We start from the raw sequence: 15,684 nt of genomic DNA on the forward strand, positions 1-15,684 counted from the left end.
GCTTGCCGTGTGCCAGTGTTGTAGATGGAATGGCACAGCTTGGTGCAATGAGCCGGTTGTTTGTGCAATGGGTGTAGGGTAGGGGTGTGGTGGGAGTACGTGTGAAAGCCATTTCATGCATGCTAACTATGACAAAGGACTTTTGAGTGTGGGATGTGTACTCGTTCTCAAATTGGGCAGTGCGTAGTGTGGGAGATGGATGCAAATATTATCATAATTGTCAGGGGAGGCTGGCCACTTGCAAGTTCCTTCTCAGAGCAGCAGATGTGCTAGCGCAAGATAGCTCAGACAAAGAACCTTTCATCCCTACAGTAACTTCTCCAGCTGCATTCATACAGGATGTGTACAAAGGCCGGTCGCTGGTGTTGTGGGATGTCTGTGACCCTGGTCATCATGGATGAGATGCCAAGCACTTGGCACATGGGTGAGTTCACTGTGTGTTACGTTGCCAAATAGCTGTTCCTTCCTCCTAGGAGCCCCCACACTTTTGTACAGGTGAGCTGTTGTATCCCGTGCACTCGTACGGCACACCATTGTAATGCCTATTCACGCATGTCCTGCGGCATTCCATCTATACCATGACAGTGCCGTTTGGAGGTGGTGTATACCACTTTACAACATCGACTGCTGCGCCCCTTGTGGCAGGCCACACCAGAACACAGAGACACACTTACCGCACTTTCTGTACACGGACATGTCCGAGACACCCCGTTCCCTTGCTGGATAGGCACACCCCTGCACTGACCTGTGTACGCCAGACCAGCACACGCCGCTTATGCATGCAGGAGGAGGCGTGCGTAGCTACATGTCCAGTGTCACTGACAAAGCTGAGGTGACATGGTAACGTCCGGTAAAGACAGCACACTGTGATGTTGGCCAGAGGTAGCAGTAAGGAAGGGCCCAAAGCCACGTGCATACATCGGTGGTCCCACCGGCCTGCATAGTGCAGGTTCAGTGGCACCACGTGTCGCCAGCCTTCCAAATGCAAATACCCCTCACTGATTGAAGGGAGTCTGATGCTGTGGTCGCTGTCATGAAGTTCGGGTCACTGTCATTCAGGACTCAGGACAGAGTTTCACATGTGGGATCTGCTTGTGTTAATTAAAGAGGGTTAGTGGGACTATGTGTCGCCGGTTTTGCATATGGAAATATGCTTCACTGATCAAAGGGAATCTGATGCTGTGGTTGTTGCCACGGACTTGGGGTGACTGCCATTCAGGAGTCAGGACACTGTTACACATGTGGGATCGGCTTGTGTTAAAGAGGGTTAGTGGCACCACGTGTCGCCGCCGTTGCATATGGAAATATGCCTCACTGATCAGAGGGAGTCTGGTGCTGTGGTCGCTGTCATGAACTTGGGGTCACTGTCTTTCAGGACTCAGGGCACTGTTACACATGTGGGATCAGCTTGTGTTGAACAAAGTTAGTGGCACTACGTGTCGCCGGCCTTGCATATGGAAATATGCCTCACTGATCGAAGGGAGTCTAGTGCTGTGGTCGCTGCCATTGACTTGGGGTCATTGCCATTCAGGACTCAGGGCACTGTTACACATGTGGGATCGGCTTGTGTTGAACAAAGTTAGTGGCACTACGTGTTGCCAGCCTTGCATATGGAAATATGATTCACTGATCGAAGGGAGTCTAGTGCTGTAGTCGCTGCCACGGACTTGGGGTGACTGCCATTCAGGACTCAGGACACAGGTCCACATGTGGGATCGGCTTGTGTTCTACAGGGTTAGTGGCACCCCATGTCGCTGGCCTTGCATATGGAAATATGCCTCACTGATCAAAGGGACTCTGGTGCTGTGGTCGCTGCCACAGACTTGTGGTCACAGCCATTCAGGACTCAGGACACAGTTACACATGTGGGATCGGCTTGTGTTGTACAGGGGTAGTGGCATCATGTGTCGCCGGTCTTGCATATGGACATATGCCTCACTGATCGAAGGGACTCTGGTGCTGTGGTCGCTGCCTCAAACTAATAGTCACTGCCATTCAGGACTCAGGACACAGTTACACATGTGGGATTGGCTTGTGTTGAACAGGGTTAGTGGCACCGCGTGTCGCCGGCCTTGCATATGGAAATATGCCTCACTGATCAAAGGGAGTCTCATGCTGTGATCGCTGCCATGGACTTGGGGTCACTGCCATTCAGGACACAGTTACACATTTGGAATCAGTTTGTGTTGAACAGAGTTAGTTGCTGCACGTGTTGCCAGCCTTCCATATGGAAATATGCCTCACTGATCGAAGGGAGTCTGCTTCTGTGGTTGTCTCATGGAGTTGGGGTCTCTGCCATTCAGGACTCAGGACACAGTTCCACATGTGGGATCGGCTTGTGTTGAAGACGGTTAGTGGCACCATGTGTCGCCATTCTTCCACAGTGTAGGCCAAAGGTAGCGGTGAGCAAGGGCCGACAGCACGTGCATTCGTTGGTGGCCCCACCGGCCTGCGTAGTGCAGGTTCATTGGCACCACGTGTTGCCGGCATTCCATATGCAAATATTCCTCACTGATTGAAGGGTGTCTGGTGCTATGGCCGCTTCCACAAAGTTGGGGTCGCTGCCATTCAGGACTCAGGACAAAGTTACACATGTGTGATCGGCTTGTGTTGAACAGGGTTAGTTGGCACCACGTGTCGCCGGTCAAACCACAGTGTAGGTCGGAGGCAGCAGTCAGCAACGGCCCACAGCCATGTGACGTTGACTGGAGCTGCACAGATTGAGATCATTTGGTCTTCTTAACCTATGATAGTCTCTTACACAATTTGCGTCGCTACTAATCTTGAATTGTGAACCGTGCTAACCCCAGTGTAGGGCGGAGGCAGCGGTCAGGATGGGTGCACAGCCATGTGGTGTTGAGTTGAGCTGCACAGTTAGTGGCACCTGGACCACTCAGCGTGAGCGCACCCTGCGATGATACGTGATCCTGGCGGGCCGCACTGAGAGCAAGGTCTTTTGTCTAATAAATTCTGCTTTGATAAGGCCGCGTGGCGATGACTTATGGTGCAGTGAGTTAGTGGCACCTGAAGCACACAGCGTGTGCGCAGCCTGCGATCATGCGTGGTCTGTGTGGGCCGCACTGGGAGCAAAATGTCTTGCGTACTGTACTGCGTCATCTGAAATCGCCCCTGCATCTGAATTGTGAGCCTTGCTGTCCGCAGTGTAGATCGAAGGCAGTAGTTGGTATAGACATAAGTCTGCGGTGCTGTGCCGCTGGGTTCCCAGGGGGCTTGTGTGGAGGAGGCCCGCAGCCATGGCAGCAGCCATGTGCCAGGGTGGGGGCCGCCACTCTGGCAGACTCGTTGGTCTTACCATAAGTGAACCACGCCCAGGGCCTGGCCTATTTATTCATACTCCTATGGTGGAGTGGCGTATGTTGGACCTGCCCACTCTGCTTCCGCTTATAAGGGGGGAAAACACAGCTACATGATTGAGATCTTCCCCACTGCCTGAGGTAACATGGTTGCGTCCACTGTGCACTTCACTACAAGTATTGTGCTTTGCATAGTGAGGTCTGTGCAGCACATTAGCGTTACACTTGGCATTGTGTGCATTATTATTGATGGGTGACTTGCCTCCGTCATACATAGTTGGTTGCCACATCTCCCAACATTCAACTATTGTGCGGCTGAGGAGCCATGGTGTTTTTTTGGAAGGTCCGTTGTCCTGTTTTGCGCTGCCTTGGGAGTAGTAGGGGGGGTGGTCCGGTGGGGAGGCTCTGGTGTTGGTGGCACTAGGTGTTGTGGCCTTGTTGGGTGTCGGACCTGCATGATCAGTAGCTCTATCACATGTTGGTCTTTAGATGTGGCTGTGAGTTGGCTCCAATTCACGCAGTAGATAGTCGACCTCCTTACACCAGTTAATGGTTGATGTTAATTTGTTACTACAAACTCGGCTTATCGCCTGCTTTTTGGATCGCATTGCAGATATGGCTGGTAGTTGAAAATATGGGGAAGTGGTGTTTTTTTCCACAGGAATGCCTACTTTGCATATCATTAGCGTTAGTTGTGGCTCTCGTTTGTGGCGATTTTATTGGCAGAAGGTATCGATGGAAAAGTGGTGACCAGGTTGCGAATGGGATGATAATTAAAAAACACAGAAAAAAAGATAGGTTTAATTAATATTATAATTAGAAATTAGCATTTAAAAACCTTTGAAATTCACTGAAAAAACCATAGGTTTCAGGCACGTTATAGTTAGAAATTAGCAATTAAAAAAGCAAGAAATTCACGGAAATAACTAAAGGTTTCAGGGACGTTATAGTTAGTTGGACATTTCACTCACACCAAACCATAGAAATTCCCCTATTATAGTTAGTTGAGCTAACTATAATTCCCGCCCCCGCAATGTACTGCTGAGGACGTCACATATAACATCATTCATGACATGGTCAGTGACATCACTGATGACATCTCAAATGACATCACTGATGACATCATTGATGACATCATCCAGTGACTATGTGTTTCTATAAAATGTAAATATGTTTTACATATACATGCCAAGGTGTATTGAAGAATGAATGGGTCAGAGTTAGATCAGGGCAGGGCTGGTGGCACAGGGAGGAGGAGTGGTTTGTGCACTTAAGTGAGCATGATGGTTTGGCCAGCTGTCTTAAGCCGACCAAACAGACATGCACACTTTGAATGTTCTCCACCTATCTGTAATGGTGGAGAACATGCACAGGCTCCCAGTCCCCATCTTAGCTTTGCAGCATTGTGATTGGCTTAGGGTAGTTTCTGTTTTTCCTGCTTCTTACGGAGTCCGGAAGAGAAGTGGATAGATGACAAGAAGATATGGTGGAAGAGGTAAGGTTTTTTTTAAACCCCTCCATGCCAACCCATGTTCTTTTCCAGCCGCCACTGCTGCCTACAGTGTCAAAAAAACGAAATTATTCAATTATCAACGAAGCAGAACATTTGGCACCAGACCAGACATAAAATGGACACTACTAACACCATGCATATTTCAGAATATTTGAAAGGATCTTCCAATAGCTATGATCCAAACCTCCCGCTGCCGATCAGCTGCTAGGTGACAGCCAAACAAAAGGGATGCACGTACCTGGCCTTTGGGCTTTCCCACGAAAATGTAAGCAATCTGTCTGCAGTCCCACGCATTCGATTAATTTATCAGTTTTACATTCCTCAATGGTGTCTTCTTTGAAGCAGTCTGGGCACTTCTTTCCATTGGAGGTCAAGTTCATAGGAGGAACTAAAAAAATGGCAGAACAAAAGAATTATCCATCTACCCTTTCAAAGATAAGTAACAAAAATCACTGAAAGCACCCACATCTTAAAACATAAACAACAGAAGGGAAACTTCACTCTGTATTGATGTTAACATTTAAAAGTTCTGTGGCGCAAGGAACACTGCCGCCTAGTGATAAGGCTCTCATCTTGGGCAAATCTGTGGATTCCATCAACTCAAGTAGGTAGATAAAGTAGGCCTGGCTCTGAAAGCCCCAGTTACACTCTGAAATTTTCACGGATTGTCCGTTTCCTAAACCTCTACCCACAGTAGATAGAAACCTGTGGAATGGTTTGGAGAGGAGGCAAGGTGTTTCCTTGTGGCGTTAGCAGGAAGTGAATGAGTGCATGATGTCACTTCCTATAATGCCCATGCCTTCATGCTGTGTTAACGCGTTTGCCCCATTAAAACAGTATTCAAACAACAAACTTTACAATATTACCCAAGTTGGAAAACCCTTCTGTCAAAATTGTAACCATTAGTTTCATATCCTTGTCCAATTCACAAAACCAGCATAAAAAATCTGACCTCTGCTACACATATTTTCTTATACATTTGAAGTATATTTCTGCCTTTTGGAACAAGGGACCTAAGCTCAAAGGACAGAATTTAATCCATGAGGGCAAAGGAGCAAAATACTCCATCGCTCTGACATTTTGCGCTGGGTTAGCGGCACACAAATCCACAAGTCTGTGAGTGTTTTATCACCATTCCACTGCCATCTCCATGACACACCCACTTGGTTATGTTGATGTTAAATGTTCCATACCATCAGATTTTCAAGGGATGTACGTCAGTACAACGCGATCATTTTGATTGCGGTACTTTACGACGCAGCCATTACAACGCAAGTCATTACAACGACTTGCGTTGGAGCGCGCTGGATTGTGGATTAGTTAAATTTTCTATTCCAACTCCAGCCCAAGTAACAGAACGGAAGGTGTTGGAATAGAAAATCAAACTATTCCTTTAACAAGAGCGTGTTGTAAAGGATGTTTCCCATTTTGTATTCTCCCAAATTGACTTTAGATGCACAAACTTTTCGAAACATTGTCCAGTCATTTCCCTTTTGTCTGTAAAAAAACATGTTCTTATTACTGTAACATTTATTATGAATGTAATTGTTACATTGTTTTAGGAGCTGAAAGAGTAATCTCTTTATACTGTTAAGATGTATAGTGACTTACAAACGTGCACTTCTCAATGATTACTTCATTTTGGATTAATTTAATTTTAAGTCTGGCTTCGAGACGACTTAAGTTGTCCTACTAGCCTCACGGTTTCTCAAAATAATACAATTAAAATGCAGTTTAACTTCCAGAAAATACGTTTTTTGATCAGCCTGCTTCAGTCATTGGTCGGACAGTGTGCCAGTAATATGTTGGTTCAGTCCACAGATCAGCACACATACAGCAGTGCAATGGTATTACCCATAGACTTTGTAAAGGCAATTAGTGTAACTTCACATTCAAAGGAATTCAGACCCTTTAATTAATGCATGACCAGCAAATCGTGCAACTGTAGAGAAAGTGAGTATTGACAGCAGTGGCTGGTCTGCTGTGTCAATTCTTACAGAGGGCACTCCATTCTCTTCAAACTGACAGATTCCCAGCTATTCAGTGCCATTCTTGTTTTGTTTTATTGCCAGCATATTCACACGTCATCTTTTTCTATTTTATTTTTAAAATTCCAAACACATACTTGCAAATCAAAATAGAACCATTTCTACGTGTCCGATTGGACTGTGTTTTTGTAGGTGAGTGGGCCTTGTTTTTTTAGATTCTGGCAGTACACCACTTTGGAGGTAGAGAGGACGTTCGGGCTGTAGTGTAGTCTTAATTATCTGCTATGGCCAGTACCAGTGGATCTTTCCACCAGTGCCCATTTTCAGCAATGCCTCATCTGACACTACTCTGCTTCTTTAAAGTTTGCTAGTGGTTGTTCTGACATTCCTCTCTGCACCATGAGAACATACAGATGTGTCAACACACAGGAATGTTGTTATTACTTGAGCAACAATCTCAGTAAAGGACTCTGGTGCATGGACATTCTATTAGAATCTGCCTTGCGCTGCCCGTTGGCGTGCAAACCAATCTCATGTTGACATTTGGGGCCTCATTTATGAGAAATGACGCATCGCTGCGTGAAAGCAGGGATGCGTCACTTCTCAGTGAGCACTCCTTGCGACATACCTGATGCGTCATATTTGATGTATGGCGCATCATGTCGCAAGAACTTACAGATACGTCAGTATTTCTGACGTATCTGTAAGCGCAAAAGTGACGCATTGCTGGAATGCGTCCTTTTCACATGGGGCAAGCCCCATGTGAAAGGGCCTGCATCAGTCTTACGCCTGCTGTGAGGCAGGCGCAAGATTTTGACGCAACAGCGTCGTAGAAGTGACGCAGTGAAATCTCATAGATTTCACTGCGTCACTTCTACGAGGTTTTTTGCGGTGTAACGCCCCCCCTGCATACATTATACCTGACGCTGGTATAATGTAGCGCAGGGGTTTACAAAGTGATGCATCACTTTGTAAATAGTGCGCAACAGAAGGCATGTTTTACGCCGCCGATGCGTCTCAAAAAGTGACGCATCAGCAGCGCAAAACTGACGCAAGGCCTCATAAATGAGGCCCGCGGTCTCTAGACTGGTGACAGTTGTAATGTACCGTTGGAACTAAGCCAGCGCTGTGCTTGCACGCACAACAGGCATTGTCTGTGGGATCTTCCCACCGGAATTTAAATAAATCTTCTCACCATCTTGTATGTCTCCTGTCATTACCACATTCATCGTGGCAACGAGTGAGAAGAACGAAGATCTCAGGCAGCACCCATGTCATTGTGGAGGAGTCTGCAGTTTCACACAAACTTCTCAGCGAATTGCGGCATTCACTCAAAATAACTGCTGGAGTGTCGCAGAAGTGTCCACAGTTGACTCCTAAACTCTTGCCATCTATGCGCATACCGCTCTGCTGTCTGGCTGATCCTCAGCGTGGAGCATCTCGGAAGCCCTCAGCATATGCCCCGCATGCCTGATGACGAAATCTATGCTCGTAGGATGGCTGCGCTACACATGATCGAGCTCAGCATACTCCCACCAGCCTTCAACGCATTCACTTCCTGACATCGTGAGGTGATGTTGTTTGGAAAATCCTTGGCCGGTTGGCAGTAACCCCTTCTGGACCGGCTCATCCTCATCAACAGTGTGCAGCTGGAGTTGAGCAGTTTATTCACTTCTTATAAACCTGAGGTTCCTCTTCCACTTGCCACTGCTGTTTTTTTCATGTTTGCTGCCATCAGCTCACTTCCAGGTCACCTTACCTTCAGGTACAGTTCATGATGTTACATTACAGCTCAAGCTCTACAGCGTGCACATCTCCTTACGGTGACTCGCACGCCTTACCACTTTGAAATATATTTGGCTCTTTTGGTGTGAGCACAGCTATGCAGTGACTCTCACACCTTTTATTAATGTTTCATATACATTTATGCATATCTTCTTCATGGTGACATGCACACCATTGATCCTTAACCCAATGACATTGAGCGTGCACTTGTGTACAGTGACACTCAGTTCTGTTCCTAACTGCGATACTCACGTTATGTGTTTATAATTCAATCTCAGCACATATAGTAATGTTTTGATATCTCCGCAAGGGGTTCCCACAGAAAAAATCTACAAGAGTTAAAGTTTCACGAGTTTGTGTTATTTAAATTGCTATTCCACTTTCCTTCCTAAATTCAAGTTGTGGTCTACCACACCCTCCTCACCATGCAAGCAGTTCACCCACCACCAGCGTTTTTAGACTCACCTGGTGAATCGCCAATTAAATGATGACATTGGCTTGATGCTTTTGAGACCTATTTGGGCACTAGAGGAGCACACAGATTTAGACCTGAAACGAAAAAGTTCCTACTATTACACTCACTAGGATTTGAAGGCAGGGCTACTATCAAGCATTTACCTGACGTTGTGGATGAAGAAAATGAAGAAATTGACAACTATCAGAGTACCATTAGAAAACTCGCCTCCAGATATGATATACAGCCAAGTATAGTTCTATTAAGGCACAAATTCTTCAGACGTGTGTGGAAGAATGATGAAGATGTAGACACATACATCACTGCCCTTCGAACAATGATCGCAGATTGTGAGTTTGAAAACTTTAGTGAGCAGTTGGTACGAGATCAGTTCATAAGCCAATGTTCTGATAAAACAATTAGACAAAAGCTCCTCTCACTTGAGAACCCCTCTCTCGAAGAGTCCATCCGCATTGCCAAAAGCATAGAAACTTCACAGATTTTAGTAAAGGAACTTGACAACAAGTCAGTTGAGGTTGTTGCCCCTGTACGAATTACTAATTTTTTTTAAAAAAGGAAACGTCTCAGAACATTTTTTTTAGGTGGACAGCCATATGCTTTAGGTGCGGTAACTCAGTACATCCCAGGAACGGCAAACCCAGTTCAACTAAAAATGTAGTTTGCAGGTTGTGACAGGGCAGCGGAAGCAGGGACAGTACCTGGAGGCCCGGGGGCACCGCCGAGGGCACATTCTTGCCAGGCAGAAGGGAACGCCGCAAGCAGAAGGAGAAAACCCAAATAGGGAGGCGGAGCCAGGGAGGGGGGTATGCAGCGAGGACGGGAGAACGGCAGACAAGAACAGAACGGTTACAGAAGCAGACCAGATGGAGGTGAGAGAGACGGCACCCGACGCAGAGCAGAGGAGAAGAGACAACGTCGAAAGGACCAGAGGAGGAGTGTACATGATCAACTAGGAAGAGTCAGCCGCAGCAGACGGAGGTTGGAGGCTCAGCATGATGAGAAGGAGGGCACCCTTCAGGAAGGTGTTCTGGACGAGAAAGCCGTGACCCTGTTGCCGAGTCACGGTATTAGGCAAGTGACAGCAGGGACCAGGGGGTGCAGCGCAGCTGGGTGTTTTGTCGGGTGGTGTTCTTGAATTATTGAGGGCCGGAAGCAAAGGAGGGAGCACAATTAAGACATGGTCTTGGCAGAGACAATAAGCAGATGAGGGGCTCATCTGAATAGATAGAAAAGGACAATAGGATTGTGTGGGCATTTAGGCATCAAGAGTAAGGCGTTACTTGTGGTGCAGTTCCTCTCTCTCACAGGTGGGCTTCATTCACAGTTTTCACCCCAGTCTTGCGTCGTGTGAAGGAACACAACAAGCTACCTGTAAAACTCCCTGTGCACAAAAAGGGCGGGAGGAACAAGCCTTACAATCAGGCAAGATAACACTAACCGTTTCTCCGTTTTCCATTTTCCCTAGGGGGAGGACCCTTAGAGAAGGTAAAGAGAAGACCCTGGAAGGATCCCTGTGAAGAAACCATAACGGACCCCTGAAAACAGACAAAGGACCCACCATGAAAGAATGTTAAACAATAAACTGCCTTACCCAGTAACACCCTGAGTCCGGTGTCGTTCTTGGTGCGTGACAAGTGGTGTCAGAAGTGGGATAGCCCCTTCTTGTCCCGTTGCGCAACAAGAACATGTCCCAACCCCTTGGAATCGAATTCATGCCGAAACAGTTGACCGAAGGCCAACGCCACCTCCAGCTGGTTGTAGAAGGGCAAGCCACTGAGGCCAAAACAGACCAGGAACACTTACAGGAGGCCCTTCAAGCCCAGGTGGGCCTGATTGCACAGAATCAGGCGGTGCAAGACTCCCCCATCCAGCAATTAACAGACACCATTGCCAGCAGCAAAGTGCACCCCGATGTGCTCAGTCCGGTCCTGCAGAAATACCAGCCTGGCGAAGACCCGACTTCTTCTTCACAAACTTCAAGCATATCGCGGGTCTTGCCCAATGGCCGGCCGAGCGTTGAGGCTTGTACATCACCACCTTTTTGTCTGAGGAGCTGCAGGCCACATTTCAGGCCACCAACCCAGCAGTCACAACCCCATACAACATCATTAAGGAGGCCATCCTAGAAAGACTTGGTTACGACCTGGAGCACTACGAATGAAGTTCAGAAAAGAATATTGGTGTCCTTAAGACAACCCCAGGCACTGTTTTACAGATTACAGGATCTGGGTAACCGATGGCTGCAGCCCCACAGCTCCAGCATGGAGCAGTTGATGGACAAGATCCTCCTGGAACAGTATTTGGATGATCTCCCCAGCGCAACTCATGCTTGGGTGAAACTGCACCCCAACGTAAGGATCTCGGGCGCCATGGAACTGTCCCCCTCCCAGTCTTGCGTTGTGTGAAGGAACACGACAAGCTACCTATAAAACTCCCTGTGCACAAAAGGGGTCAGAGGAACAAGCCTTAAAACGGGCAAGATAATGCTAACCGTCTCTCTGTTTTCCTTTTACCAGAGGGGGAGGACCCGTAGAGAAGGCAAACAGAAGACCCTGGAAGGATCCCTGTGAAGAAGCCATAACGGAACCCTGAAAACAGACAAAGGACCCACCCTGAAAGACTGTTAAACAATAAACCTCCTTACCCAGTAACACCCTGAGTCCCTTGTTGTTCTTGGTGCGTGACACAGGTCTTGAGGCAAAGTTGGCCATTTTGATGAAGTGTGTCAGGGTCACAAAAGGTCTGAATAGGGTGCGTCAAAGACACTAGTGACAGTGATAATGAGGAGCTCTTGTCAGATATGAAAGATATGGTTCTTGTTGTCGCTGAGGTGAAATAAGTACAGGGGATCCCTCAGAATGTATTGAACCCTATGCTAACATACTAGTAGGTGACAAGAAGCTTCGCCTCCTCATGGATTCAGGTGCACGCATCACCATGATTTCTGAGTCACTTTTTACAGCCAATTGGGTTGAGAGACAGTTATTTCCGGCTGATCGTGCTCACTTGTTCTACGAGGGACGTAAAATCGACCTCCTTGGGTACTTTGAAGACATCATGGAATTAAAGGGTTGGAGCAGTGAAGGAAAAATCTACGTAGCCATACAAGGTTTGAACATTCTCGTGTGGTTCCACCAAGGGTTGTTTGATATGATGTTGTGTCCCGGTGCCAAAGAACAGGTGTTAGCCATCTGTGATTCCACCAAAGTTGAAGATCTTTTAAACAAGTTCCCCAAAGTCTTTTCAGGCGAGTTGGGTAGTATAAAAGGGTTCAAGCACAGAATACAAGTAAGAGTTGGTGCCATACCCACAAAACACAAACTCAGAAGTGTACTGTTTAGCATCAGAGAAGATCTGGAGAAAGAACTATTGACTATGTGTAAAAGAGGGGTGATCGAGCCAGCCGAATCCTCTGATTGGTCATTTCCCTTGGTCATGGCACGCAAAAAGAACAATGAACTCAGAATCTGCATTGACTTGCGCAGTCTAAATAAAAAAATATGGATTGACTCCCAGCCCTTTCCTAACATCTCAGAAATGTTGACCATGGTAACTGATGCTAGGATCTTTTCAAAACTCGACCTTGACTTTGTAGTGGAGTGGGGCTGAGCCTTGCATTTCTACAGTGTTAAGTTAGCATGAGCTTTTTAGAAGTTTAAACGCAATTTTACCTTTTGCTTTCTTTTGCGCATGGCATACACGTTAGTTATTGTTTCCCCTTTAGGCTGAGAGTTTTGCTTCACATGAGAATAACTTGTTTTTCCACATTGCTAGACTTGCTTTGTAAGCGTAGTCTGAACAGTGAGTGCCGAGGCCTTCAAGGTTATATCAACACTGTTGCTTTTGTTCGAACTGATCAGCGCACATTCTAGACATAACATATATGCAGCTGTGGACAGCTCAGATACTGGCACCTTTAATAACACACTGTGTAGGCATGATTTAACACACAGAGAGAACATTTGTATGCTGAGAGCTTGTGCAGAACTCCATGTGATTCACTCCTGCTAAACTCTGAGGTATGGGGTCACCTACCCAAGCCTAAGAGACCTTCTTTAGTTATAAAATAACCCACTACCAAGGGAGGGTGAAATATAGGTATATATTTAACCTGTTTCCATTTAGCATTATAACATGCTTTCTCCCTTTGTATTTTATGGAATAGTAACTATGCTGACAATCTTATTTCTTATCATATGTCTGCTTGTATTAGCTAAGATGCTGCACCTGAGATCACGGCATTAAAATAAACATTTTAAACTTGCACGTGCCTCTCTTTACTCCCTGTTCCGGACTGGTAGGAGAGTATAACGAAAGAGTGCTCATGTTTCCCACCTTATCTGAGGTATCCTTAGTCGCATGTTCTGGGTTGTCTAATCATTGGTGACTTTGCTATAGGACGTAGAACTAATGTGACACTGATGCTAGTCTGGTAGGGGATTTTGGGTACTAAGGTGAGTTTTGGTACAACCTAATTCACTGAGGTCCTGAGTCTCTGTGCACAGTTCTGTGACTGAGAAGAATCCCTGCAACACCTCCGCTTACCACCAGGTTGAACTCGACAAAGAATCACACCACCTCACTGCATTCAACTCACCATCAGGCATGTACCAAGTCTGTTGTGTGCCCTTTGGGCTGGCTTTGGCAGCTTCAGTCTTTCAGCGCCTCATGGTCAACCTTCTTAAAGGACTTAAGAACTTTGCCATTTTTCAAGATGATGTTCTTATTCACAGCATTTTACCATGCAACACATGACAAAACATTAGGTCAAGTCCTGTCTAGAGTCCAAGAATATGGTGTTGTCTTCAAACATGAGAAATGTGAGTTCTCAAAAGATTCTGTTGAATACCTTGGTCACACCATCATGAGTGCAGGGGTAACACTGAGTTCTATTCTCCTTTCATTCCTGATTACGCAACTAAGGTGCGCCCCTTTTCAAACCTGTTGAAAAACCAAACTTTTTTTGTATGGGATGATGAGTGCAGACATGTTTTTGAGTGGCTAAAAACCCAACTCACCTTTGTCAAAGCTCTGAAACATTTTGATCACTCATTACACTGCACCCTAACTGTTGAGGCCAGCTGTTACAGTCTTGGTGCTGTCCTGACCCAGCAAGTAGGGACACAAGAACACACAATTGGGATTCCATCAAGGGTACTGAGAAGCACTGAGTCTCACTATTCATTCATTGAAAAATAACTACTTGCATGTTGGTGGGCCATTGAAAAGTTCAAATGTTACCTTTGGAGCAGGAACTTCACTCTACAAACCGACCACAAACCCTTAGTGGCCATTTTAGGCAACACCAGCCATCGTAACGCAACACCACGTATAGCTCTTCTTGCATCTAAACTTCCCCAATTCAGTTTTGAAATTGTACACATCCCCAGTGGAAAGAACGTACATGCAGATGCCCTTTCCCGGTTGCCACCCATGCCGGACAGGTCAGAAGATAGAGATAAACCCAATAGCGAAGAAGGACTATATACTATAAACTATATAGTCGCAAGAGTTGAACTGCAACATGTTAGTTTGGTCAATGAAAGTTATTGGTATGATGCTATGGACTGTGATGAAGTACTTAAATGTGTTAGGAAATACATTACTGAAGGCTGGCTTAAAAAAAAGAGTTTAAATGTTGATATGCAACCATATGTAAAAATCTGAAGAATTATCTGTTGAAGATGGTCTCATCTTCAGGTTAGATAATATTTTCACCCCTTTCACCCTCAGGAAAACTCTACTCACTAAAGCTCATGAGGGTCACCTGGGTGCTACGCTCACCAAAGGTAGAGTTCGTGCATACTTCTGGTGGCCTCAGATGGACAGAGACATGCACTTGTACAAGAATGCACCATTTGTGCTGGCAGTGACAAGACACTATTCACATCCATCCCGCCACTCACCCCCATTCCCCTGCAAGACAATCCCTGGGAGAAACTAGGTATCGACGTGTTGGATCCCTTCAACACCCTACCTCATCTGACTCAGTTCGCCATAGTTTTAGTGAACTATTACTCCAAATGGCCAGAAGTCAAATGTGTTGCCAAAGTTGACTCTAAAGAGATTCTTGACTTTATGAAAGAGGTTTTCATGCGGGAGGAATTTCCTAAGACTGTTAACTCTGACAATGGGGTACAGTTTATCTCTGCGGAAGCTGAATAATTCTTTAACGAATCTTCCATTACCCACATCAAAAGCTCACTCTATCATCCCCAAACTAACGGGCTGGTGGAGAGACTTAACAGAGTCATTGGGGACTGTATAAGGTGGGCTATTGATCACAATAAAAGCATACCATGGCAATCAGAACCATGCTGTGGTTCTACAGAACCACGCCCCTCTCGTCCACAGGTGTGTCTCCCTTTGAACTACTTAAAGTCAGAAAGGCCTGCTCTGAGTTTAGACCTACATGGATGGCAAAGTGGTTCAAACGTAGAACACCTGCCCATGAGCTTGACAACATGGTTAGAACCAAAATCAGCGATGTACAAACCAAACAAAAAACAAACTTTGGCTCCAGGAAACATGTCTCCAACCGGAAATTTGTGGTGGGTGACATGGTGAGAATAAATAAACAAAGTTTTGTCAAGTCAAGTTCAGCAAACC

At 46.1% G+C, this 15,684-nt stretch overlaps 1 protein-coding gene across 1 annotated transcript in view; it reads right to left on the reverse strand.

Annotated features, from left to right (window-relative positions):
- Positions 1–15,684, reverse strand: part of LOC144767715 (phospholipase A2 inhibitor gamma subunit B-like) — a 347,909-nt gene that overhangs the window by 286,503 nt on the left and 45,722 nt on the right. Inside the window, exon 4 of the mRNA XM_078651105.1 lies at positions 5,066–5,215. Coding sequence (XP_078507231.1) covers positions 5,066–5,215 — 150 coding nt within the window. The remainder of the gene's footprint in view (positions 1–5,065; positions 5,216–15,684) is intronic.

This window comes from Lissotriton helveticus, chromosome 7 (genome assembly GCF_964261635.1).
Source record: "Lissotriton helveticus chromosome 7, aLisHel1.1, whole genome shotgun sequence".
In the NCBI taxonomy this organism is placed as follows: domain Eukaryota; kingdom Metazoa; phylum Chordata; class Amphibia; order Caudata; family Salamandridae; genus Lissotriton; species Lissotriton helveticus.